The sequence below is a fragment of the Accipiter gentilis genome, chromosome 17, assembly GCF_929443795.1.
Source record: "Accipiter gentilis chromosome 17, bAccGen1.1, whole genome shotgun sequence".
In the NCBI taxonomy this organism is placed as follows: domain Eukaryota; kingdom Metazoa; phylum Chordata; class Aves; order Accipitriformes; family Accipitridae; genus Astur; species Astur gentilis.
This window is the reverse complement of record NC_064896.1, coordinates 12222545-12248956: the sequence shown is the minus strand read 5'-3', so window position 1 is coordinate 12248956 and position 26412 is coordinate 12222545. Positions and strand designations below refer to the sequence as shown.

Sequence of the window (26412 nt, the reverse complement as noted above, 5' to 3'; positions counted from 1 at the left end):
GCGTCTCAAAGATGGGGGCCTTCAATGAACAGGGCTGACAAAAACCATGCTTGGATGATGAAATCCAGGACCAGAGAGAGGTCATGACATTAGCTCTTACTGGTCTAAGGTGCTAAGATCATTTGGAAACACCAGAAGTGAAGCAGTGAGAAAAGGGGTCCCTACATTGCAACAGGCAGCAGGCTGAGCTCTGCATTGCTCTTGGGGAGAGAAATTCGTGGTACTGATCTCCGCCTGGAAAATCCTCCTGCCTTCACAAGGTGGCTGTGCTACTCGACCTCTGGGGAAGGTTTCCTGCCCTTCTCCCTGGCTTTCATCTTTGAGAAAGACATCAGATGTGGCAAGAAAACTCATCCTTCCTCCAGCATCAGCAGGGTCCTGCAGGACCACAGGGAGAGAAGAGCAGAGCAGGACCCTCTTTCTAAACTCAGAGCTTGCAAGAAGGGAGGCAACTGCGCACTGACACATGGACTGAGTCACTATCCCCTGTAACCGTGGGGCAGGGAGCATTTAAACCCACTGTTCGAAAGCACAAAGGATGGGCCTAAGGGATCACAGAGAAAGAGTGGTGCAGGAGAAATCCCACACCATCACGCTGCAGAACAGAGGCTCCTTCTGTCCCCTCTTCTGCCTCGCTTGCTGCCAAGCCCAGGTGCATCAGTCTGAGTCACATCATGTATCCAAGAACAGTAAGGTCAGCATCAGTCCCACAGCTGCTCGTATCCTTTCACAGAAACAAACCTCCTGGTCCCACCAGGAAGCGGGTAGGAGTACAGCAGACACGGGAAGAAAAACAAAGAATTAATTCATCTGTTACGGTTTTGCACAGTTTAAGCTAGGAGAACCACCATAAATCTCTGCAGCGAAACCGTACCCTGCTACAGGAGCAGGGGTGCCTGGAGCACCCAGAAACATGCTGCAGGGCACCAGAGAGCTTCCCAGAGCTCTTCCCAGCAGCAGGGAAAGCAGAGAAGGTGAGACGCCGGGAGGGAGCCAGTCTGTCTCCATCGCTGCGGGAAGGAGGGCGGGAGTCCCAGAGAGATAGGGCCGCACCAGTTCCTGTTAATTACACAATCACTCTGCTATGTAGGACTAGTTGCAAAATCAGTTGGAGGCTAACACATGGTCTAGGAAAAAAAAGAAATAAAAAGAAAAAGACTCTTGTCCTGCTAGCAAAGAAATGCAGCCCAATTTTCTCTGATATTGCTGGGACACAGAGCACTGTCAGCATAAGCCCCAATGTACGGTTGCTTTGAGGGCCACTCCTTTACAGGCACCATCAGCTGCCAGCATGGTTTCCAGAGGTCCATGCTTGCGTGTCAGTGGTGGGATCCCACCCAGAGAAGATGTTCTCACAGAAACAGCCTCACCTCTTCAGCGAGAACTAAGCAGCCCTGTCTCAGCTGGAGAGTCTGCACTTCCACCAGAAGCCCCCCCAGGACGATGGCGTAGATGAGGTCTCTCTTATTTTGCCTTTTAAGTGATGCGTCCTTCCCTTTGCCATCCCAAACCTCTCTCCCTATCCCGACACCTCCCCAGCCTCTCTTCACCGTGCACGTGCAACCCCCACTTTGAAACTAGCCTGGCAGACATCGGCACTTGCCTAGCCCCCCAGGAGCCCCAGTTCAGTGAAAGGGGCACACCAGTCGGTACGTCAGCTGTGTAGGTGGTGTGGTTTACACATTAGCCTGATGCATAGGGTTTGCTCATCTCACCTTCAGCCCTAATTCCCAGTTAGCTCAGTCCAGTGTGCTCTGCCAGGACTCACTTTTGGGCAGCCAAATACAGAGGCCAAAACAGGCAGCCAGAGATAATCCCAAGGAAACAGGGTGTCTAGCAGCCAAAAGCAGCACGTTGTCTCCTTCACACCAGAACAGCTCGTTACAAACTCCAAAAGTGTGCTGTCAGGAGGGCAGGGCATCTCATCTGTGCAATAAGCTCAGGGTGCAGGGGAAGGAGTCCAGTCCCAATGATGCTCCCCAGCAAGCCTTCCTCTGCCCTGGCTGTGAGTCAGGAGGGGGACGTTCTCAAGCGAACGCGTGACCCCATGGGTGTTCAGGGAGGGGGTGCCGTAGGCGGGAGCTGTCTTGGCTCAGGGCTTTTGCCTGGCCCACACGTTCAGAGGAGCACCATGAAGAACATGCATAATTGTGGGCTGGGTCTAAAGAGTCAACAAACAACATGTCATACTAAGTCTGAAGTACTTGGCTTGGGATCAATAATGACTTTTTTCCTATGATACCCAAAGAGGCAGAAATGAGAGGGAGAGGAAGCCGAGTCTAGAAGGAACATCCCTCTTCCTCTACCTCACCCTCACACAGAATGGAGGAGGCATTCTCCCTGTGGGGCATTTCATGGGTACGTCCATAAACCTAAAATCCCAAGAGTTTGCTTCATCTGCCAGTGAGAGGGGAAGACACAAGTTTACAAGCCCTGTAAGAGAAGACGGTTTTGCTCCAGGGGTGATACAAATAAGGACAAAGGATGAGGGGACCAATGGCGGAGGAGCTAAAAGGAACATCTGAAAGCTGGATTTAAAAAAGGGGGAGGAGGGAAGCAAAGAGAGATGGTATAAGCATTAACCAGGCAGCCCAGCATGGTTAAAAGAGATCAGAGCCTCTGATGCGCTAGGTGCTGTGCAAACAGGGAGAGATAACCACTGCAGTGAGCTACCATCCAGGTTTTACAGACCAGGGCCAAGGCCAAGTGACTCAGCTAAGCCCTGGAGGAGCGCAGCTGGTCCAGCACATCGAGCCAGCATGGTTACAGCAGTGTGCACCATATCTATATATTAGGTTAAGTCAACAAAGCCATTGGGAAAGAGACAGGAAGACAAAACAATGGCTGCAGATAAGACACTCCCAGCCCACGCAGGAGGGTCATTACAGGACAAGAGGAGAACTATTGGCCCGGAGGAGACCAGCTCCACCTTTTTGGGATGCCTCAGCATCGCAGGGCCGAGAAGCAGGACAAAGGACTCCAGCCGGGATGAATAAGCCATAGGCAACTACTGCCAAGAGGTGGTCCCCCCCACCAGCAGACACTGTAGGAAATGTCTAAAAAATGCCTTCTTACAGCATCACATTGCCTTGTCTCTAATCTGCTCACCAAAGTTTGGAAACCGCTGAATGAATTTGAATTTTGGATGTCCATTTAAAATAGATGGAGTGGCCTTTGCTTCGGCTACATGGATTAGATGAACACTGGGCAGCTGAAGATGCCTTCAGACATCTCCTATGTTTAGTGTAAGAGGGGCACAACCTGTAATAGAGGCACCACCTTCTTTCACCCAGTGGCACCTGTCTGATGTGTTCAAGCATCACCCAAAGCCAAGCAACACATTTTGTTGCTAGGCTTGTAGGACAGTACCACTGCGGGAGTACAGCCCTGTGCCCAAGCCATGCTGCTCATCTGACCAGCAGAGCACAGCTTTCAAGAAGTAAAATACAGCTTCTGCCCGATTTAAACTTATTAGCTCATCTGCAGCTGGCTCGAGGCTCTGATGTAGCACCGGTTGTGCAACATAAGCAGTTTTAGCAACCATTAATCCCTGCCTCACACTGCTAGGCTGGTTACTTCAGCTGGGGTCAGGGTAGACTAATGGATAAGAAGGAACCCCCAAGCATCATCTGACAGTTCCTGCTTCCAAGCCATACCCTCACTTCAAGCTGCACCTTGTCCTGCGGAAAGGCATCTAGTCTCAGCTTGCCAGTACCCACCCATGCTTCCCTTACCGAGCTGGGCAAAAGATGGGAACTATCATGAAAGGGCAGGCAAAAGTACCATCATGTATCCAAAAAGCCTGAAGACCAACACATGCCTCCATCAAGGCAGAAGATAGTCATTAATGCTCTGAAGTGAGGCCCAACGAAAAGATAAGATGAGCCTTTCTGCACAAGGGGTAGCAAAGGCTGTATGCAGGAAGATGGCAACTGGAGTAGAGAAGTAGCAGAAGAGACAAATGCCACCCCAAGGAAGAAGCAGCCCCACCGGAGCAGGGGTGCACAGCCTGTATATCACATTTGTCTGTCCTTCAAGACAGCTCAGACACACTGCTGTCAGCTCTTGTTATGTGAAGCTAAGACACAACTGCAAGGAGGCACTTATTTTAAGAGGAAATAAATATTGCCAACAATTTTACTGGGGGAGAACTTTGCCCCTCCCAAGCAGCTGGCAGTCATGATTGTTTGGGGTCTGTCAATAGTTCAGAGTTTGTCAATGCTAATGGCTCCAAGAGCAAGCTTTCACTAGAAGGAAACTGCTTTTGCAGCAGAAAAGCACATGCATGTACGAGCACAGAAGAAGAGATCATATTTTCCAAACTGTCTGGCAAGGGCTTGATAAAAGGCATTGCACATACTGTCTATTTAGCTGCAGCAAGCAACAGATACCTAGAGCTGGGAGAGAGTCTTCTCGGTGACGCAGAATTAATCCCTAGCAAAGGATCTATTTTCAAAATGAGCATGTAGGCGAAAGAACCAAAGACCTCCAACTGATGCAAACTGGCACAGCTTTATGGCAGACAGTGGGATGGTGCTGATGTACACTAGCAAAAGCATTTGGGCCTACATGTCTGTGCAACAACAAGAGAAATCCAAATAAACTGAGCTCCAAATAAACCGAATCTTGCACATCTCAGACCCATTGCTCCCAGGTGGCTCCAAGTTTTTAGACCACTGGGTGCAAGTCATCAGTCAAGCTAATAACAGAAGCCCACTGACTGCCTTTCTATTCATTAATAAATCCACCTGGGTTTGCTCCTGTATTTTCCTCTTTACCCATGTATTCCCTGGGCAGTTATCAGACACACCAGGCTGGTATGAACCACCACTGCTCCTTTGAGATAGGGTGAAACCAAGTAGTTCCTGGGTTTAACACTCACCCCAGACGGCTCAAGATGGAGCTCTTGGCATCAGCTCTGCTTGCCAGCCCCAGCAGCCCATCCCAGGAGCAACTTGTTTAAAGCAGCAATTAACAGAAGATATTTCATCCTGCCTTGCTGCAAATTCTCCTGCAGAGGATGGGGGCTGCCAGCCTCCCTGCTCAGGCATTGCACGAGCAGCGGTGGAGCCCCCAGAAAGCCGCTGCAGACCTGCCCGTGAGAAAGACAACTCCGAGTGCCGAAACCTGGGATTAAGACACTCCAGCGGCTGCCTCACACATCTGGTGTGTGTTAGGACGGATACACTGGCAAGAAAAACACACACAGGCTCCAAGCGGGGCTGGTTAACCCATTCGTGACTGAGCCTCTGTGGAGCACCCGGAAAGCCTGAGGACTGCAAGATATCTGGCCAAGCCTTGGGAGAGCTCAGCTCAAACCTCAGCTGTGGCCTGTGCTTCCTAGGTGATATGGGGAAATCAGGGAGCAATTCGGGTGCCTAAACATAGGTGTCAAGTGCCGCTGAGGATGTCTTGGGTTATCCAAGACACCTGCCAAGGCCTGACAGATGTCACATGGGTCCAGTAAGAAACCACTTCTTCTGGGTAACCAGCCCACAGTGGGCAAGTCCTACAGTTAGGGCATCTCTTCCCCTTATTAACCATCTCAACCTCAGCAGTGTGGCCTTGCAGTAGAGATAACCTGTCCTCTTTGCCCTGAGGCAGTAGGCCATTGGGATAGCCACAGAACAACCACCATGGGGACACCCTGACCTTGGTTGGGCACTGTAGGTTCTGCTCTCGTACTGATCACACTGCAGTCATGCCATGCAGGACAGCTGCCTTCCCGGCATGTGCAGCAGCTCCTAGGACAGATTTTTGACCCATAGACCAGATGACCATGATCCAGAACACAACGTGGGTAAAGAGACCCCTGAGTCCCTATCACACAAGTACACCCCTATGTCTTCCTTTCATTAATGTAAAACCTCAAGGTTTCTCCTTGTGAAGGGCTTGAGGAGAACAGGACCACCCCATGAGAGCCAATTTCCCATGCATTTGGCTTCAAAGGATGCCAAAGCACCTCCTCAGTGAGCCCAAAGACTCAGCCTGATGAGGAGCTTGTTGGACTCATATTAAGGGAACAGAAACTGCAGATATGGGAGGTCAGAGCTGCTGTGCAAGCTGGGTGTTGCCTTGGGCAGAGCAGAGCCCTTCCTCGCCTGCACTGGGCGAGCAGGCACTGTCGTTCCCAGGCAGGTTCACATAGCCGGACTGTACTGGGAGGGCTACATGTGGAGGATGAAGTGAAAGCAGCAAATCCTTGTGGCATTTTCTCTGAGCCCCTGAGATCACAGCAGGTTGGCACTGTCAGTCGGAGCCAGATTAGAGTCCCAGGAGCCTGGCAGCCACCAATCCCCCTGGAACCTGGGCAACAACTTTCTTCAAGCCAGGACACTCTCCCCCCCCCCCCCCCCCCCCAAAGAAAAAGCTGCTCCTAATGAAAACATGGCACCAAGAAGGCCTCGGAGCACTTCCTGGCCAAGCGGTCTGCCCAGAGGCAAGTCAGTGTCCCAACGGAGGCAGCAGCCAGGCTGGATGAGTGCCTAGCTGGGAGCAAGCCCAGCTCTGGGGAGAGCACCAAGGCAGCAAGGAGCCCACCCAGCCACCGCACAGACCCCAAAGCCAGGCACATGGGTCACGAGGGTGATGGATGTGAAGAGGGGATGCAGGCAGAGCATCGGCCAGGGCTGGGTTAGCGGGGTCAGTGGGGGTCAGAGCAGAGGGGGCCAGGATCTCCAGGGCATGCCGAGGTTAACCACAGTGCTGCTGCGGAGCCAGCCATGATACCTTCTATCCTTCCAGTTACTGCTAGGAAAAGGGCTTTCAGATTCTGGGAAAGGCCTGAAGCCCTCTGAAGCAGCACACCATAAAAAAAACCATGTGGCTGGGGAGGATGCCCAGACTAGGGGGGTAGAAGAAAATCCCTCCTTCCCCCCACCTTCCCAAACCAGCACATCTCTCGGCTGAACTCAGCTGTTCCCATGGAGCAGAAATCCTCCCGTTTCAGCTGCAACAAACCTGGGAAAGACTACACAGCTTAGCCCATGTGGGCAGCACAGCTGAAAACAGACCCTGAGCTGTCCCAAGGCGAGGACCCCCATCCCCATCCCAAAGTGCCATCGTATCATCTGACAGCAGCTCTCCCTTGGGGATGTTTCCACCTTGGGGGATGCCTGGCTGCTCCATGGAAGTGGTAAAACCCTGCCATGTCCCAAAACTCTGCCTGGACATCTCCGCTTTCCTCATTGCTCCAGATTTATTGGTGCTGTTGGACAAATCAGGCCAAGCAGAGCTCACCCCCTTATTGGGTGCGGCCAGAGGATGCCTGGGCCCCCACAGCCAGAGGAGTTGGGTACCACAGGGGTACAGGCTGGGCTGTGCCTCTGCCCCCCTTCCTCCAGAGGAGCAGGAGCCCCAGCACCACCCCCCACCCCAGCAATGCTGGTCTGGCAAAACCTCCTCCTACCAGCCCCGAGGATGCTTCCTGGGACAGCCAGCCCACCCTTCCCCACAGCCAGGTCTCTCCAAAGTCCAGGAGCAAGGGATTCCCCCAAGCTCCAGAGCCAGACTTCACCCTAAGAGTTTTAAAACAGCCAGCCCTCCAGTCTTCTGCAGTTTAAAAAAAGTTAAATTCAAATGAAGGCTGCTGGGCGATCCCCTACTTTAACACACACACCTCCAAACCCATAGCTTTACATTGCAAAATAAGCTCAGAGGCAAGGCAAGGCAAGTCAGGCTTTTTTTTTTTTTAAACCCAAGGAGAAAGGGGCAGTGAGGGCACCTGATACCTCCCTATAATTAGAGACAGTTCTTTATTCCTGATGCCACTGCCAGAGCACCTATATCCAATTTGGAAACACTAAAGTATTGCCCAGCTTCATTAAATTATCCATCTGGCCCTCCCCTGTTCATTTCCCTACTATTTTTCCAGTTTAATGAGCCCAGCTGGGTCAAACTGTGACCACTTACTCCTGAGCAGGGATCAGGCATCCCTCCCCCAAGGAATCTGGTGCACCGAGGGGTCCAAAGACTCTCCACATATCAGTTTTCCCAGGCAACCTCCTTCCAGCCATGGGTATACTTAGCAACAGCAGTCATCCTAGCAAGGACCCTTGAGACTCCTCTAAGGATCTGGAGAATTCAAGACAGCTGGGAATAGACAAGGCAAAGAAAAGCCTGGGGCTTGCTAGCACAGCAGAGCCTCTTCCCAGGCAGTGACCATACATGGGCTGCCAAGGGCTCCCTGCAGCTCATGGGGTGGGAAACCCCAGAAGGAAGAAGACAGGGGAATTTGGGAGAAGCCAGTCTCTCATCTCAGACCCCATAGACAAGAGAAACCTTCCTCATGAACTGTGCTGCCACTCAGGTGAGAATATCCTGCAGAGCACAGCCCAAGCGGTAGGGATGGGCACAACCATGGGTGTAGCAACTAAGGTCAAGGGCTACCTGATGCCTCCAGAGCTTTATGGAGACTGCTCTGAGTAACAGACCCAATACGTATCAGATTATCCAGCCCTGGTGCAAGGCAGGCTTCTCCCACACCTCAAGCTCCCAACCTCTTGCTGTCAAGGCAGGAGGGTTGCCTCCTTCATCCTGCATTATGGTGTCCCATCAGGGCAGGACAACCCAAGCAGCCACCTCTCCAGAGCAACCCACAGCTTCTCACTTCTTTTCACATCAGGCTTACACAGCAGTAGTTTCCTATGTAGCAATTCCAGTTCATGGAAGAGAGCATAACACCGGTTTGGTTTAGGTGGTGTTACGCTGGCGTCAGCAAGACTTTGCCAGCATATCCCTATTTGTATGGGGAAACAGAATAAGCTATGTCCAAATTAGGATTCCTAGGACATTTTCTAGTGAGAGCGCCTCTTCTATATACACTGGGCACAGCTAAATAGATAAGATTCATTGTTTAAGCAAACCCAGCACCTTTTTTCTCCCCATGTCTCCTAACTGAGCATTTACACCAGCGAGCGTTGGGATTTACTCTCCTGGCAGGTCCATCACAAGACTCACTGCTCGCACCTCCAGCATACTTTAAGCTGTTTTAGGAGCACTGTCCTGACTCCATCCATACACGGGTCAGCTTGAAAAGAGCTTTGATCTCAAGGAGAGGAGATAAGAGAGCTGAGCTAGCCACAGGGTGAGAAAAGGTAGCCCCAAACAACAAGTAAATGCTACCTTCCTCCATTTTGGGAGTGGAAATCACCAGCGTTTAAATAGCGCGAGTAAAAGCAGGAGAAGTTTAGAGTTGCACATGAAACTATTACACAAATTGAGAGGAAAAGTAATTCTCCGTATTTTAAAAACAAAAAGGAAGTTATTTTTGCTCGCTACTTTTGCCATCAAGTTTCATATTTCATTAAAATTCTAAAATGCAGCTAGGGAGGAAGGGATGTGCCACCCTGCCATCAGTATTCACATACACACTTTTTAAACATGTTTCGAAAGGCTGCAAGATTTGGACTGCTACAGAACAGACCCCTCCAGACAGCCTCTTATTTAGCTGAAACTCTAGCAGGAAACAGAGAAGGGAACAAGCTGACCCTGCCCCACCAGCAGCCCCTGCTGCTGGCCCTGGCTGTGCTGGCATACCTGCGCCTGCTGCTGCACGATTGCCTTGGGCCACCCCCAGCATCTGCTCCTTGCTTCTGCAAGGTGAGCTGAGCCTGTGGCGGAGGCACAGCCAGGCTGGAGCTACGCTGGGAATCGCATAGATCACGCTGAGAAGCCCCTGTGCTCCCCCAGCAGCCAAGGCTTCCCCCTCATTTCAGCAGAGAATCATGCATGGAGCCTTCCAGCACCTTTTGAAGCTTCCAGTCAAGTCTTCAGCCAAGGCTAATTGCTGTCAGGTGTCAGCCAAAACACTTACTGCAACCATTAGCGACAGGAGATGACACACCTTTCTCCTCTCACTGTCACTCAAGGGGGGTTTTCTTCCATCAACATTAACTGCACTGGCTTTCAGAAGCCTTGGGGAGAAATGCTAATGTTAGCTTTGAAGCTGGAGGCAAAAAATCAGGCAACCCCCAACTCGCTGGATGCTCAGCCTGAATCCAGTCCAAATCTGAGTACTTCTGGGTGATATACCTCAGCTGAGCTTATGTCTGTCTGCCTCCATCACAGGCAGATGTGGTCTCCGCTACTGATCTGTCTTCTTTTAACCCCCATGGAAACCTTACTGCATTGGAGCGAACAGACTCCAAACTTTACAATCTCTGCTGATAAAGCAACAAAGCAGAGTGGAGGCACAGGAAGATGTACAACCTTACAGCCACTAGCCTAAAACATTGCTAGGTTAATTTGGTTAGAGACATAGGGGACAGCAAGAAATCAGATGTGCCCAGCATTTCCTGCAAGGAAAGCGAGCAGCTGATCTCCACCCACTGGTCTGAAAGATGGGGCTGATTTCAGCTGTGGAGCAGGTCCAGGCCGCCAGACCCCTCGTTGAGCTTGCCCACTGCTGGAGCTGCTGTTCCCCACTTGATCAACCCCCTCCCAAGGGCTTTGAAGTTCAAAGGAGATGAGACCTTTAGGAAGCCTAAGTCTCTCCCTAGCTGGAGGAGCTTGTCAAAAGCCGGCCAGAGCATCTGACCCATTTCAGCCTCATGGGTCATCATCATTTTGGCTGTGCATCCTCCTTTCCCACCATCACCCCCACCCAGTTTCCCAGCCTCCCCGTTTCCTGGGACTGGAAGGCAGCTGTAGTGTTGGGGTACCAGGTCCCCAGGCCTCACCTCTCACTGTCCCCAGGGGATTCATCTCCCACTTGGTTCACACCTTCCGCACCCTTCTGGCACCCCTCCGAGTCCGACATCTTCTCCCCCGGGTGGCACGGCAGCCCGGCGGACAGCCCTGGTGCAAGGGTGCTGCCACCGTTTTGCTTTTCCTGTGCTCAGCAGAAGTGAGCTGTGCCGGAAACTTCATGGGCTGAGGGTTTGGGGGGATGGGAGAGGGGCAGACGGAAGGCAAATTTGGGGGTTTTTTTTGGTTTTTTTTAAAACTGTTGGGACTATTTTAATGCTTTGCCTCTGCCAGCAGCTTGAAATCAGGAAGTGCTGGACTAACCCAAAGGGAAAGCTGGGGGCAGGGACACCCCCCCATGGCAAGGAGAGGAGTGACCTGCTGCTCCCTCAGCTTTGGGGACAGCCGGCATCTCTAAACCGCAGCACGCTGCAGTGCACCAGTACCAGGATGCTGCCACAGAGGCTGCCGAGCTTGTCCCGACTTTGCATCTCTCAAAGCCTGCTGGAGCTGAAGAGTCTGCTTCTACCCTGCGGCCATCACCCCTCACCTCCCTTCCCACCTCGGCTCCTACCCCACGGCTTCCTGCTGTTGCTACCGTGGGTGGAGGTTCTGCAACACCTCCTGGGGCTTAGCCTCTTATCTTTTTGTCTCTTCGCCACTGGTGAAGGACATGGCCAGGAGCTGGTGGTACAGCCTGGCAGGAGGATGCCAGCAGAGCACAGTGGCACGGCCTCAGCCTTTTCTCCCCACAACAAGGGCAATGAGCATCTCCAGCTTTGGAGGGGACCAACATCAGAGAGGTCCCCCATCCCCATCCCCACAGCACGGCCCCCGCCAAAGTCTCCCGTCCCCACCAGGATCCCCATGGCAGGGGCAGACCCTGCTGGCACCATGGCATGGCTCGGGGTCTGGCCCCCCAGGCAGGCAACACCCGCCTCTCCTGCCAAAGCTTTATTTACACTGCTGCTGCCAGGATGCAGCTCTTCGCAAAACCAGAGAAAAACAGCACTCGGTCAGTGCCCTTGAGCCCGGGGGGAAGGTGTGGACAGGAGAGAGCAGAGGATGGGTGTGGAGAGGCAGGTGCTTAAGACTCGCCAGCCTCGAACATCTTCTTCCTGCCCTCCATGCCGGACTTCTCCTCAATGTTCTTCCTCCAGTCACCAACATCACGGAGGTCCTTCTCCTGGGGGAGGGATGGGCACATGGGTGAGAGCGGTGCCCCCCGGGGTGAGAACCCACCCAGGCAGGGCCATGCCCACCCGTGGAAAACCTCATGTCAGCTAGAGGAACCCAATTCCACCCATGCTATACATCTTTTTGGGCTGCACCCTCCTTTTTCAACATCATGGGTTCCGGAGGAGAAAATATTGAGCAGGAGGAACATTACAGAGAAAGGCTAACGCTCAACCCTGTCTATCACACAGGGAGGCATGAGTCCCAAAAAACAGGGGCCAACTCCTGCATGGGCACAGGGGAGAGGGAAGGAGTACCTTCTCAGTGTCCTCCTTCTTGACTTGCTTCAGGTTGGCTCGGAGGTCCATGCAGACCTTGTGCTTGGAGCCCAGCAGGGCCCGCAGCATCGCATCAGCGGACATGCGCACCCTGCGCAGGGGCGGCCTCTTGAACTTGCCCCGCAGGTCAAAGAGCTTCTGGCTCAAGTCTTCCAGCTGCAGGGGGATTAAATGAGAGGGAGCAGAGAGAGAGCAAGGCGTGGATTTTGTGAGATGGACCCAAGTGGTGTGGGGAGGCAGGAAGGATGGGTTGGAGACTCCCCTGCGGGATGGCTCTGGGGAAAACTCACCTCCTTGTTAGTCTTCTGTAGCTTCACTTCTGTGTCATACCTCTCCTCATCCACTGACTCTATCTTGGCATGAAGCTTTTTGCACAGCTCCTGGGAGGAAAAGCAGAGAGGGATGTTGACTGCTAGGACCCACACATGTGGTTCCTCTCTCCTGACCACTCCGGCTCTAAAAGACCTCAGTCCAGAAGACTAGATGAGGTCAAGACCAGATGGCAAAGAATGGCTTGCAGGCCACCTCCTAGTCTCCATGCTACTGGCTTCATGCAAGTGCTGCCTCAACACATTGTTAGAAGCGCAGCTTTCCTGCCAGCCAGACCCCTGCTTTTTGCAGAGAGACTCCAGCTGCTTCTCAAGCCAGTTCCACATCCAGCCAGCTCTAGGGCACCCACAGGCGAGAAGGGGGTCAAGATGGGAAAGCCATTCAAGATCCACCAGGCTGACTGATGGAGCCAAATCCTTTCTGCTCTGACACAGTGAAAGGGTTAAAGAAGTACTTACCTGAAGTTCCTGCATGGATCCTGGGAGTGACAGAGGAGGGCAATGCTCTGCCAGGTAGTTTTGCTTTTCCGCTTCTTTAGCAGCTGCTTCTCTTTCTATTTCAGTGGCAGCAAGCTGGAGCATAGCACTCTGGAAGGCAGCAGGAGGATGGTCAACACTGGGTAGAGGCAAGGGAGGAGGGCAGGGGGTTTGGGAATGGAGGGAGAGCTCTGGTGGAGAGGCAGCTTGGGGAGCTCCCCATCAATACCAGCATCTCCAACCAAAGGATACTGGGGGGGACCCAGTAAGGAGTGGGGTGAGCGGCCCCAACATTGTGCATCATGGTCTTTTCCAGAAGAGAGAATGCTGAGAACTGGCTGGCCCGGGATGGGAGATGGAATGGTTGGGACACACCTCGCCCAGCCCCAGCAGTGCCACGTACCTTCAGGTGCTGCCGACGGGCAGTGGCTGCCCTCCTTTTTTTCTGCAAGTGGGAGGAATGAGAGAAAAGCAGGTTACCAAGTGTCCCTTCCCCTTTCTGTCCCCTTCCCCCATGCAGCCCTGCCAGTCCACTGAGGACCTGCAGCCCTGGCAGGGATCTGGCTCCAGCCAGGACAGACAGCTTGACACACAGGTGGTCCCCAAACCAGTGGCACTCAAAGAAGAGGCTCCCTGCTGAACCCAGCTTTGCCAGCCTCAGGTAGCTAAAACCTACAAAGTGCCACAGGAAAAGATAATGAGGGTGACAAACTTGAAGATAAGCATGTAAAATATAACTTCAAACTTGGCTTCTTGGGACTTTTAGTGTTTTCTCTAATTTCCTCTTCACTCAGACTTGTGTTTTGCTTTGCACTCAAGCTAACAGAAGCGATGCCCCTGGGCACGTGGGAGCTGTGGGATGTCTTTCTGAGTGGTCCTTGGCACATCTGGTGAGAAGGACAGACAGGCAGGTGAAAACAGGAAGGCTGCATAATGTCTTGGAGCTGAAAAGACCCACTGCAAGCGACACTGAAGGGGGTTCATCACAGCTGGAGGACAGACACGACTACAGGGTCTACAGGCCTGGAGAATAGTCTGGCCAGGAGAGGTGGAGGGCCATGAGGCTGCGGCTGCAAGACACAAGCCAGCTCCCTCTTCGCTGGGATGCCAGGTGAGAAATAATATGGGGACCCTGGAAGACCAAGCCTGCCCTTCTGTACCCATGATGCACTGGAACAGCAGCAACAGGTCTCCTATTTATAAAAGAAGCCACAACTTTGATGTGCTGCTGCATTGCGCCTGTTTCCTTAGCATTTTGCCCAGACGACCAAGCAAGGCTGCGTGTGTCTGGGGCAGGGGAAACGTACCCTGACATCTGATATGCCGTGGTGGGGGAGTAGAAAGCAGCGTTTGGGTGTGAGTCTGTGCTGCATAGAGGAGGAAGTGGATAAGGATCTGCAGAGCAAAATGTAACAAAATCTGACAGGTTTTGCCTATGCAAATGGTGCTAAGGGCCTCCTGACAGGACTGGAGGGGTCTACAGAGAAAAGGCTTCCAGCTCAGAGATGCGGTGCACCATTAACCGGCAGGATTTTACTTATATGAATCCAGGCCATGAAGAGCATATAGCCCTTGGGCACTGTTAGCCCAGGGCTTATTCTCCACCTGAAAACTGGTACCTTAGCAAAGCGTGCCCTCCCAGCCTTTTCTAGGGGCACTGGGTTTGATGGGGAATAAAAGCACCTGTTGGACATCAGCACCATACTGTGGAGTTTCTATGTGTCCCTGAAACCCTCTCTTCTCTCAGTGAGGACAAGCTCGAGCTTGCGGTCTTTTGGACACATGGGAAGATGCCAAGCAGAGATGAAGGATGGAGCAACTTGCAAAGAGGAGACGTGGAGTGACAAAGCCACGCACAACCCTCCCACACTTTCCCCTGCCTTTCCCCAGCTACCCCCAAGCTTCAAGCCCAGCCCTGCTCCAGCTGTGCCAGAAGCCGGGGAAAAGTTGCTAAGGATGCAGCCTCCACCCTGCTCACGCTCCCCTAGGTCCAGGTCTCCCCTGGATCGCCTTTGAGAAGCGATTTGGCAGTGCTCGGTGGGCAGAAAATGAGGGGCTAGGTGTGCGGAGGGAGACGATGCTAGGCCAAGGGCTGGGTGGAGGGTGGGGGATAGAGGAGAGGCGGCTCCGGACCACCGCCTTCCCAGCACCATCTTGTGGCCTGCTGGGGAAGCAGGAAAGGAGGGAAAAAACCGTCTAACTCCAAACCAGGAGGCAGAAAAGACCTTCAAAAGGGATTTTTCTTCTCCTTCCCATCTTTACCAGGAGGAGTCAGCAAGAAAGCCTTGCCATGAACCATTCTTCCACCCTCCCCACCCAGCAGCTGCTTTTCCTAAGGAGGAACAGTGAAGCCAGGATTGGAGCCATGAGCATCACTATAGGAAAAACCCCAGCAAGACACACTTACCTCTTCACTGTTCAGGAAGAGCAGATGGACAAGGAAGGGAAGGAAGAGAAAGGGGAAAGAGGAAAAAAAGGCAGTTAGCATCTGAACTGGAAACAAGCAGAGGAATCTTAACAAGCGCAAAAAGTTGGGGGTTGAACAAAAGTTTTTAAATGCCAACAACGTATTAGAGACAGAAAAATGGGAACTTACTCAGACATCTTGCTTTAGATGGTTGTGAGCCTGCAATGAAAACCAAGAAAAAAGGTTCACAATTATTCATGCTGATGGTGACTTTCTTGGGTTTAAAAACAAAGCAAGATTCCTCTAGAAAAAAAAAAAAAAAAAAAAAAAAAGAGGAACAGGTTTGCTCTTATTTCCCAACTTCTCCAAATTTTCATCACATAGGGAACTAGGCTGCAGTTTGTGGATGAGAGCCAAACACATGCCTACTCACAGCCACACAAACCTCAGCACTGGGGGACTTCTGGACCAGACTAAATGGCACTGGGCCAGAAAAAGAGGAATTTGTGACAGTAATTCCTGCAGGTATGTCTCTTGTTTGACCCCCAGGAAACCATTTTATGCAACGAAGAAGAGGAAGAAGCTATTTTCAGTTTACTGCTTCACTTTGCCGTGCTGCCTTGCCCCACTTCGTGAACAAGAAATACCCCAAAGCCTGCGGAGGGTTGGCAGTGACCCCAGGTGACAATGAAGGACTTCAGAGGATGCTGCTGCCAGTCTATGCACCCATTGTATGGGGCAGCAGAGTGTGTAGCAACAACCTCAGCACAGATGACGCAGAACAGGGTTGAAAGTTGTCATTGAGTTGGTAAAGGCATAAAGAGTTTCCTCAGATGATTCCTTGCATTTCCTTTAAGTGGAAATTTTACAGGTACAACGCAGAGTATTAGGGAATTATTGCTGTAAATTATTTCCCTGTAAATAGAATTTTACTTTTCTAGCAGAGCAATATCTCCTGCTTGTATCTCCTAATGGAAGGATGCAGGAGTGTCAGCTGAGCCCAAACTAAGCTAGTCCTTTGCAGAGCAGGCAAGCCCCAGAAACACAGCCATCTGCAGACCTGGGAGGCTCTGTCAGGAGGTGAAGTGTTAATGGGGGCTCATGCCCGAGGGAGGAGGCACAGCTTGCAGGGCCAAGGAAACTTTATCCTGGAAAATGTGCAGGCCCATCACATTACTTTAGGGAGGAGGGAGGAAAAGTGCTTCTAAAAATGGTCAGGGAGCTGCAGAAGGAGCTGCAGCTGTCTCCTCGGACGGCAGCCTTTCCCCGGTGCCAGCCCCCGTGACTCAGGGAGGTCGGGGCGATGCAAAGCAAAAGCCACCGCAGGTGGCTGGGCTACAGCTGAGGGACGGGGCGGCTGAGGAACGCCAGCTATTTTTACTTATATCCCTGCCCCGCGCATGCACGCACCCACTTCAGCGACAGCGATGCTGAGAAAGTGAGGGGACAGCACCAGGCTGCAGCTTGCTGCCTGTAACATGGGCTTTAAGTCACCTGTTCTAGGGGGGGACATGGTAAATTTGGATGTCAGTCCCTGTCTGAGGGTGTTTTTGGGGAGGAAGGCACTGCAAAGACCGGGTTGGAAGCTGGAGAAAGGGGTGTAAGTAGGTAGCATTGCCAAGTTACCGCAGGCAACGATCCCCATGTCCTATGGCCCTAGGAAGGTCAGCATTAGGCAGCCTGCAACTCCCTTGCCACGCAAGCTGCAGAGCAGAACCAGCTAAGGGAGGGGAAGGCATGAAACCAAAGAGAAAGAAGGTCGCTGGAAAAGTCAGAGGGAGACTTTCCAATGCACAGACCCTCTCCAACAGATAATGGGTAGAGAAGGTTTTATAGCATCCCCCATTTCTCCCAGCAGGTCTCCCACCTGGTATTTATCTCCCCAAAACTCAGGTGAGTGAATCTGCTCCCCCATCACCCTGTAAGAGCAAGCTGGGTCATTAAGAGACATGCAAAATGGCTCACCCAAGTCTGGAGGAGAAAATCAGAGAGTCCCACTGGCCAGACAGGACGGACTGGAGAGCTGCAGACAGCTGACTGAATAAGGAGGTATAAAAGGGCTTCTCGGGTGGCTCAGCAGAAAATCCACCTTCTCTTTAAGGGCATGGAGACCTTCTCAGACCAATGATGTGCAAGAGTCCCTTGTGCACCTCCCTTGGCTGGGGCAGGCCAGGCAGGCAGCCCCAGGGGAGAGGGGAGCCACCGGGGATGGAGGGGTGGGGAGGGGGAGGACACCTTCTACCCGTGGGGTGCGCAAGCGGAGCAACCCTGGAGGAGCCAGGGAGGTGCTTTTCCTTGGGAGTGCCGAGGAGGGAGCCTTCCTCTCCCTCTTCCTCCCACCAACCAGCCACACTAGATATGGTTTCAAGGTTGTGGGGAGCCTGGGCTCCCTGTACACAGCCATCCACCTGCAAGGCCACTAATAAAATTTCCCTTTGGAGACAGTGTCGCTTATCCATGGACAAGGGCATGGCTCCATTAGCCTTCAACGGTTTGGGAACAGCTCAGACCTTCAAGAATGAAGAGGGGGAAAAGGCTGCACCCCACAATCTACCATTGGCAGTATGTGCAAGAGCAATCCCTGAGCAAGCCACCCATCTCTAGCACGCTCTTTTAACCTCACTTACCACATGGGAAACATTTGCAGCTCTTCCCCATGTGAAATATTTCAACACAGCTAATGCCTTTTAAAAAACAAACCTGTGGAGCTGCTGCAGGCAGCCCCAAGGTTCATTGCAGCGCGGGGGCTGGGGAGAGGCAGCAGAGCATGGGGGAGCAGCCCCACACTACCAGCAAGAAAGGTAATCCCTGCCATGGGATGACCCAGACCTATATCTCCAAAGGAGAGGCAGGTGGAAATGTAGCTGGAAACATTCACCAGCCCTGGTCACAGCACAAGTAGTGTGTGTTTAGGGGATCCCATGGAGACAGGAGCCCAAACAGCTCCTACCCTCCTCCACCAGCCCAGACACTCCCTCCCCTTTCAGCTAGGGTTTTTTAGGCTGATTCAGACACGGGCCTGACCATATTTTCCAGGCACCTCTCAGACATCATACAGATAGTGGCAAATCCGCTGATGCAGGCTTCCTGTTTCACCACCTTCAGCATCGTGCAAGTAATGCTGCAGATGCCGGTGAAGGAAGAGCAAGTCCTTGAGACGGGGCTGGTGTCTTGCAAGGGTTTTCCCCCATAGCAGGTAGAGGAGGGAGAAACCCCTAGTGTGGGCATTCAGGATTTGTCCCTCTGAAGCATCAAGAGGTAGATGGTTTGGGTAGTGAACATCTTGGTATCAGTGTATGCTGGGCTGTAGATCTGAGCTACCCCCTTTACAAATCCACTGTGAAACTCCTGAAAACACACAGGAAAGATGCAGTTCAGCAGAGATTTTGGCTGCTTTTGCCCTCATCTGGGCTCCCATGCAATGGCTGTGGGTCAGCACCTAGTGAAAGAGCTGGGCTTGGGAAGAGCTTTAACAAGGATCAGCCTGATCCAACCCTTCTCCCCACCCACCTTCTGCACATTCCTGTCCCCCAGATAGGAAGGTCTAATGAAGACAGGGGTCTTCAGCTCCAGGCAGACCTAGAAAACACGGAGGTTAACCTCCAGCAGCCCTCAGGAGCATACCTCACTGTGGCGACTGAGGAAGACTCATTGGTAGAGGCATCACTGCACCCAGCACCCATCTCCCATCTGGACTTCAGCAAAAAACAGACAGTTTGGCAGGAGGAATGTCTGCTTGTCCTAGCTAAAGCCGGTTTCTCAGAAAACAAAAAAAAAACAGAGACCAAAGCAAGCACATTTCCAGACAGACAGCAGCCACCCTCAACAGCCAACAGCCAAAATCACCCCATTGAGGAACATCTTAGCCACTTCACCTCTCCATGCCAACTCCATAAGCCATGTTTGACTCTAGAGTTAAACCAACTATTTTTCTTTCCAAAGTCTCTACAGCCATTTTCTTTAGCTCCTACGGAGCTACACACATTACAGCCACTGCTGGCCCACTGGTCCTCCAGAGAGCAGCTCAGCTCTTGGTGGAGGGATCCAAACTGGTGGAGTTCTCTATTAAAAAAATTCCCTACACCCAAGGAGATTCCTTCAGCCCTGTAAAATGAAGGCTTTCTGAACCTCCTGGAGTCCAGGCTTGCAGCACAGCAAAAGAAATTTGCCCTGAGTTCAAGGTTTTGGTTATCACCTTGTGATAGGGAAGTGTTGGCCTGAAATACTTAAATAAAGCAGTTCAAAGAAAGAACTCTCATGAGCAAAATTTTGTTTTGGGTCCATCTCACAACAGATACAGATGTGTTTGTAGGATATGAAAGGAGTGGATGGTGAGGTGTGGTAATAGGGTGAGCAGAAGGCTGAGCCTCTGAATCTACATAAGGCTTTCCCTAGAATTAACATTGCACAGAGGTTAAGATGTAGGGCAGCTCTCCCAGAAAAAGAAAGAAGCCCCAGACCTAAAATGTCAGGAGGAAGAAACACGGTAAGGACCAGGAAGAACAGAAAAACAAAACCATCCCGAAGTTAGGAGCTATGGTTAACATTAAGAAGGACAGAGGTTTCAAAGGGAAGTAGTGTAAGCCTTTGAGTGACGAATGAACAAGCTCATTGCAGAAAAACTCAAGGAAGACATAAGGAAGTTCTAGGCAGCCCTTCACAGAGGTGCTCGGCTCTGTGAATATGAAGCACGAGTGAGGGTATTGCACAGGGGCCAGGAACGGATGCACCATTCACACTTGGGTACCTCTCCTATGGAGCAGATGACTTTGTTCCCTTCCCTCGGTCCCCTCCACTCATACTAGAGGAATGCATCATGAGTATGGTCCACCATTCCCAGAGCACTTTCACCAACCTGCGAGGCCAGATGGAGGGAAGACCTGGCACATGCAGGATGTTCTGCCCTATGCTTTAGAGAGACTCAGGTGTGGCACTTCTGGGCCAGGCTCATCCAGGGAACCACCATATCTTGGAAGGACTAGGCTGATGGATCCATGTACGCTGTCCCTCATGGCCATCTCCCACACCCTTACACCTTGCCTCCTCTTCAACATCCTACAAGCATCAAGTGGGCAGGCACTATGGAGTGACATGACACCAGATGACACTATGTCTTATTTCCAAGGATGACACTGTTAGCAAAAAAACAAGTCTTCTGCTCAGCAGCAATTGTTCTCATGGTAAAAGCTCAGGCAGGACCACTGAGCAAACCAATGTCTGGCTGCCCTTTGCTTTCCCAAAATCACATCAGACCAAAGCAAAGTACATGGCTCCCATCCTGCCCAGGACATTCCCTCTCCCTCCAGTGTATCTCTGAAAGAGATCCTCATGCTCTACTTCTGCCTACACCAGTCTCTAAGAACTGCTACAAAGGAAGGCCATCACCTTTGTGCCAGCATCTTGTGCTAGTGCTGTCCTACATACCCCACAGCTACAGTCACCTCATGTACCCATGAGGTGGAGTTAAGGCTTTTGGCTTCTCCTTTTCAGGGCCTCTGCCAAACAACACAGCCACCCTGTCCATTTAGCTCCATGTCATCTTCCTTGACAGGGAGTACTTCAGGCACATGATGTTGATGCCCTCAGGATGCAGGGACATCTCCAAATCCACCAGCAGGACCTGATAACACTCCTGGATGTTCAGCAGGTACTGTGCCCTCACAGTACCCATCAGGTACTGAATGATGCAAGTAGGACCTAGAGAGTAACCATCCCTGCAGTGGATGACGACACAATTCCCTTTCTCCAGTGAGGCTTCGATGCACTTGATGTCCTGCAAGCGGGGTTGCCCCATTTCATGACGATCCCCATGGAGTGGAGCCTGGATGTCAACCTTGAGACATGACCAGCTGTGCCTGAATCCTCCCTGTTGGCAAATGCAGGGGATGACACTCAGGCTGCGGTCACTGGGCAGGCTGCTCATGTCAATGATGCTGTAAGTGCTGTTTGTGCACAGCGCCTGCCCACTGTAGGCAGCGTTAAGATTCCCCAGGTAGGTGCAGTCGGTGTTGTGGTTTAACCCCAGCCAGCAACTAAGCACCACGCAGCCACTCACTCACTCCCCCCCATCCAGTGGGATAGGGGAGAAAATCAGGAAAAAAAGTAAAACTCCTGGGTTGAGATAAGAACGGTTTAATAGAACAGAAAAGAAGAAACTAATAATGATAATGATAACACTAATAAAATGACAACAGTAGTAATAAAAGGATTGGAATGTACAAATGATGCGCAGGGCAATAGCTCACCACCCGCCGACCAACACCCAGCTAGTCCCTGAGTGGCAATTCCCTGCCCCAGTTCCTATACGAGATGGGACATCCCATGGTATGGAATACACCGTTGGCCATTTTGGGTCAGGTGCCCTGGTTGTGTCCTGTGCCAACTTCTTGTGCCCTGGCTGGCCATGAGAAGCTGAAAAATCCTTGACTATAGTCTAAACAATACTGAGCAACAACTGAAAACATCAGTGTTATCAACATTCTTCACATACTGAACTCAAAACATAGCACTGTACCAGCTACTAGGAAGACAGTTAACTCCATCCCAGCTGAAACCAGGACAGTCGGTTATCTGAGCAATGATGGGTCCTGTGAAGGGGGAGCATGCAGGCTCCCCTGGTTTTGGGCCAGTGGGCTCCTTAGGTTGCAGGTTTTTCTTCCAGCTCCCCCTGAGGAATTTTTTGGAGCTGGCATGGGGCAGGGGGCTGGAATTGGGCTCAGAGCCCTGTGGCAGTGGTGCGAAGAGGGAGAAGTGTCTGGAGAGCTTGGCCTTAGAAGGGGAGTCTGCTGGACAAGGCAGGGGAGGAGGACCAGTGGTGGGACTGGATCTGTGGGCACAAGAAAGGTATGCCTGCACCAGTGCTGTGGGCTGCCCCTCTGCTCTCAGCCTCTTCCATCTGCAAGAAAAAGGAAAGGGCTGGTGAGACTACAGAAACGTGGCTCTCCAGCTGCATGGCCAAGGAGACACAAGCTGGCAGCTGGCTTTGCCCACAGCAGCACTAGGAGACACCAGAGGCCCTGAAGACCTTGCACATAACCAGCCCAAATATCCAGCCATCCTATTCTCCTGGGACAGGCACGAGCACACCATAAAGGTTCACCTGGACCTGCAGACTGCTCTGCCAGTCCTGGGGTGCCGGCTTGCTGGAGCAGTCATCCCCTCCTGCTGATGGCACTAAGCAGAGTGACCAGTGTGTCCTGCCAGGTTGCAGGGCTACGGACACCACATTCCCACCTTTCTCTTCACGCGCTTCACTTTTACTCATCACCAAGTTTGGAAAAGAGCCTGTAGGAACAGAACAACTCCGTATGGACACGCACAAGTACCCACACGCAGGTGCTTTCGATATAAACACTGGCCTTGAAGAGAAACAAGGCATTTTAATGATTCCTTCCACTCCAGAGGGATACTCTTTGGTGTGGGCTGCTGGAGGGGTTTGCAACTCATTGCAAGCTGGACCCAGGAGGAAGGACAGCGTTTCAAACTGTTTCACAAAGGGGTGAAGAGCAGCTGCAGGGAGAGGGCAAATAACAGAAAACCCCTCTAGATGAAGCCCCTTCTGACCACAGTAGCACCCAGGGGCTTCAGTCTGTAGTGACGGAGAGGCTGTGTTCATAGCCAGGGTTAGGATCACTTGGTTCCCAGCTCAGCCACAGGCACACACCTCACACCTCGCAGGAGCTTTTCCCATACCTACCCAGGACACTTGGACCAGAAGGTGCCTTGGACCCTACCACAGTGTGGCCCTTTCTCTGCAGCCTCAGCCTGAGTTGGCAGGCCCTCTGGAAAGCCAACATCTCTGCCCAGCACTGGTCCGTGCCCAGACCTTCAGCAGCTGATGCGGCCGGGAGGTGATCCCTCTGGCACTTCCACCGAGCCTGCCACTGGATAGTATTACTGCAGTGACCTGGCACCTGAACACAATCCTCTGTGTGTCTGCACATCCTCAAAGCCTGCTAAAGACCAGGAGGTGACCCAGAACATGTCTGGAGAACAGGCTGAGACCTCTGTGTGCTCAAATGTGTATGGCTGCAACACGTCTCTGCTCTCAAAAGGTCTTTCAGGCTCTCTGTGACAAAACAAAGCAGCAGCGACAATATTGTGTTAGTAGGGAAAAGAAAAAGTGTCCATAGAGCCCAAGAAAGAAAGTGATAAATCACAAAGCTCTTCTCTCCCCAAGGTCAGCAACTGCCCTACAAACCAGTGGCCACGTAGGCAACGATTCTGCAGAAATTACCCATTTCAAGCTTACTGGCTTTTTGCAAGTGCTGTGCACCTAGACACCACATTTTATAAAAAAGCTGGCAGCTGCAAAGACCCTTGGCAGCCTCACCCACCTGCACAACACAGAGAGCGCTATGGGAGAAGACAGCTGCAAGGAGATGGGCCTTTGGAAGGTCTTCTGGAGGTGCTTTGCAATGAGGCCTGGGAAGGGAGGACATGAGCTCAGACTAGGAGAGGGCTGAGCTAGGAAAACTCAACACCCAACCCCACCAAGCATCTTTCAAGAACATCCCTGATGCTGCTTAATTCGGGCGGTATCTGAGACATGAATTTTCCCCTGTGGAGCCAGACCTGAGTTTAGCACATGCACAAAAGTCAGGGGTGGTGTGGGTTGAGTGCAACCAAAGCAGAGAGACCTTCAGAGGAGGCCTTTGCAGATATGAACATGTCTTCTGTCAGATCCAGAGTGACATTCTCCACCAGCTTTTTATAACACCAAGGCCAAGTGTTTTAATTGGGCTGTCTTAAGTGACACCCCTTCATGCCAAAATTCAGGCTCCTATGTCTAAACTGCTTTGACTTTTATGTAAGTTAAGAGGAAAATGCTCTCCATCCAGGGCAAACCCAGATGCCAACCGGGCAGAATTCTCCACCTGAACCAGCCACCTCCTTCACAGGCAATGGGCTTTTCACTGGCTCTTCCAAGGGTGCAATTTTTCTTGTCCTAAGCAACGACTCAAAGTGCCGATTTCCCACATAGGGCTTGTTGCCCCTAGATAAGTGGCTCAGACAGGGACATCTACAATGTCCGTGTTTATGAGCAGGGTGATGAAACACTTGTTTGCAAACCTACCATCATTCCTGACACTGCTGACAGGACTTAAAGTAAGATATGGGTCAGGTTGTTTGCAGTTCAAGGCCTCATTTCAGCCCAGCTAAACTCCTATTCCTAATTGACTTTGTGCTTGTTTCTGCTCAAATAGAACTGCAATAAATGCCCACAGGGGTTTCATCACCTCTACGTGAAGTTAGCAAGGCTGGTTGAGAAATTCCCATCTTGTTGACATGCAACAAGTCATCACTGATGGGTACCCACTGACCCGTAATGCCGATCATCTTTGGGGGGCATTTTTTGGCCAGCAACATGAAAGCTATGAAGTTCTTATGCTGCTTCTCCCCTGGCTTCTTCCTGCCGAGACCTGAAATATGGTGAAATGGGAGGTTTCGATTTTTTAGGTCTGCCCACAAATTTCAAATGGAAGGAGCCATTGGGGAGCATCTCCACGTACCCGTTATCAGTCCTGTTCCTTGCACTGGGCTGTTCGGGGCAGGAGGCTGCTACCCCCACGAGGGAAACCATCCTCCATTCCTGCCATGGAAGTGGAAGGTACACTGGGATGTAAAGTGGTCCTAAAAATGCCTCCGTGTCACCAGATTGATTCAGAAGCAAAACAAGCCCAGTCTGGGGCAGGAAGATGTAAGAGCCCCAGCAGCAGTCGGGGCAGGGGAAAGTGGCAGGAAAAAGGGAAAAAAGGGTAGGAAAAATGGGATAGGGAAAGGAGTAAGGATAAGGGTAGGGATAAGGGCATGGCTCCTTGCCTCTATCTGAGAAACTGAAAGTCACATCCACAGCAGACTTGGTCAGGGCAGAGGAGGAAGCAATTACCCTGAAAGGCAGCAGCACACCATCCCACCGCCCCCCTCCTGCTCTCCTCTTCCCTGCTCCCAGCTTCAACACAAAGCCCCTGTCCCCTCCCTGCCATGTGCCCCCGCCCCAGAGACCCCAGCACCCAGGCATGACCTCTCCCCTCCACCCCTTTCCCACCGGCACCTGGCGGGTGGGCTCTCCCAGCACCCCTTCCCAGCACCCCCCTTTCCCACTGGAGTTTCCCAGAGGCCGCTTAGCCAACAGCAGCCATCCCTCCTGCCCGATGTCACCCAGGACCCTTCGGCAAATTTTCCGCCCGCCACCACAGTGCTTTACTGTAGGCAAGGGCAGGATGCCAGGGCTGGTGGGTGCTGGAGGGGCCAGAGGCAAACCCCCATCTCCCCCAAGCAGCCCTCCCTGGAGAGCCAGCAGCAGGGCAGCATGCCAGGCAGCCTGGGAGAAGTAGTTTTGGGGCTGCCAGGCCCCCCTGAGAGTGAGTAGCACACAGCAGGGCTCCAGTTGGGGAGACTGGCTGCAGCCCACATCGCATCACCTCCCTTCCTCTGCTCCTGCCGAGGGGTACCGGCTTTCCTCCCACCCACCTTGCAGACCTCAGCGGTGGTCAGCAACCCTTGCACAGGGCCTCCCTCTGCCATCACGCACTGCCAGCCTTCCACGGCAAACCCCGGGCTTGCAGCATGTCCGGGCAGCTGCTGGGACCCCTGCTACTTTGCCAGAGCCTCAATCAAAAGCCAACCATCCTCTCGGTTTTAAGCCGGGAGGCAGCCTGATATATTTCTGCCCCGCTCCCCGCAAACACAAAGGATAAAAATGTGCTTTAAAAGAAAAAGCTGCAAATCTGCATAAGACCCCACAAATCCAGGAGCTGGAGCTTTTAAAACAGAGACCCATGCATAGCAAAGTACACGTTTTGCCCATAAAATTGCAAGACATAATGATGCTAGCTAACGAATATTTATAAAACGGGCACGCTTGCTCCTGGTGAGAAGAGCTTAGATACTCTCTAGCTCTCAAAAACTGTAAGACTAGCCAAAAAATCTGTGGCTGGAGGACAGCCAGCCCATACTCAGGCTGAACGATGACAGCCCATAATCATTTTTATCCCAT

At 52.1% G+C, this 26412-nt stretch overlaps 2 protein-coding genes across 3 annotated transcripts in view; both read right to left on the bottom strand.

The window, feature by feature from the left end:
* Window positions 1-10834, bottom strand: part of LSP1 (lymphocyte specific protein 1) — a 67600-nt gene extending 56766 nt beyond the window's left edge. For both annotated transcript variants that reach the window (XM_049820758.1, XM_049820757.1), the window contains exon 1: window positions 10680-10834. In XM_049820758.1, the coding sequence (XP_049676715.1) occupies window positions 10680-10759 (80 nt within the window). In that variant the 5' untranslated portion in view covers window positions 10760-10834. The remainder of the gene's footprint in view (window positions 1-10679) is intronic.
* Window positions 10835-11598: 764 nt separating this feature from the next.
* Window positions 11599-17482, bottom strand: TNNI2 (troponin I2, fast skeletal type). The gene is made up of 7 exons (XM_049820795.1): window positions 17379-17482; window positions 15603-15632; window positions 13410-13451; window positions 12989-13117; window positions 12491-12580; window positions 12180-12356; window positions 11599-11872 (listed from the first exon to the last, which is right to left on the bottom strand). Exons 4-7 carry the CDS (start codon window positions 13109-13111, stop codon window positions 11774-11776), a joined length of 489 nt encoding a protein of 162 aa, XP_049676752.1. The 5' UTR covers window positions 13112-13117; window positions 13410-13451; window positions 15603-15632; window positions 17379-17482; the 3' UTR covers window positions 11599-11773.
* Window positions 17483-26412: the final 8930 nt, after the last annotated feature.

Excerpts from the sequence above, each read along its gene's own strand:
- TNNI2 (XM_049820795.1), bottom strand. The coding sequence starts at position 13,111 with ATGCTCCAGCTTGCTGCCACTGAAATAGAAAGAGAAGCAGCTGCTAAA. Across the intron at positions 12,581-12,988 it reads GATCCATGCAGGAACTTCAG|GAGCTGTGCAAAAAGCTTCA; the intron begins GTAAGTACTTCT and ends TTTTCCTCCCAG. Across the intron at positions 11,873-12,179 it reads AGAAGGAGGACACTGAGAAG|GAGAAGGACCTCCGTGATGT; the intron begins GTACTCCTTCCC and ends TCCCTCCCCCAG.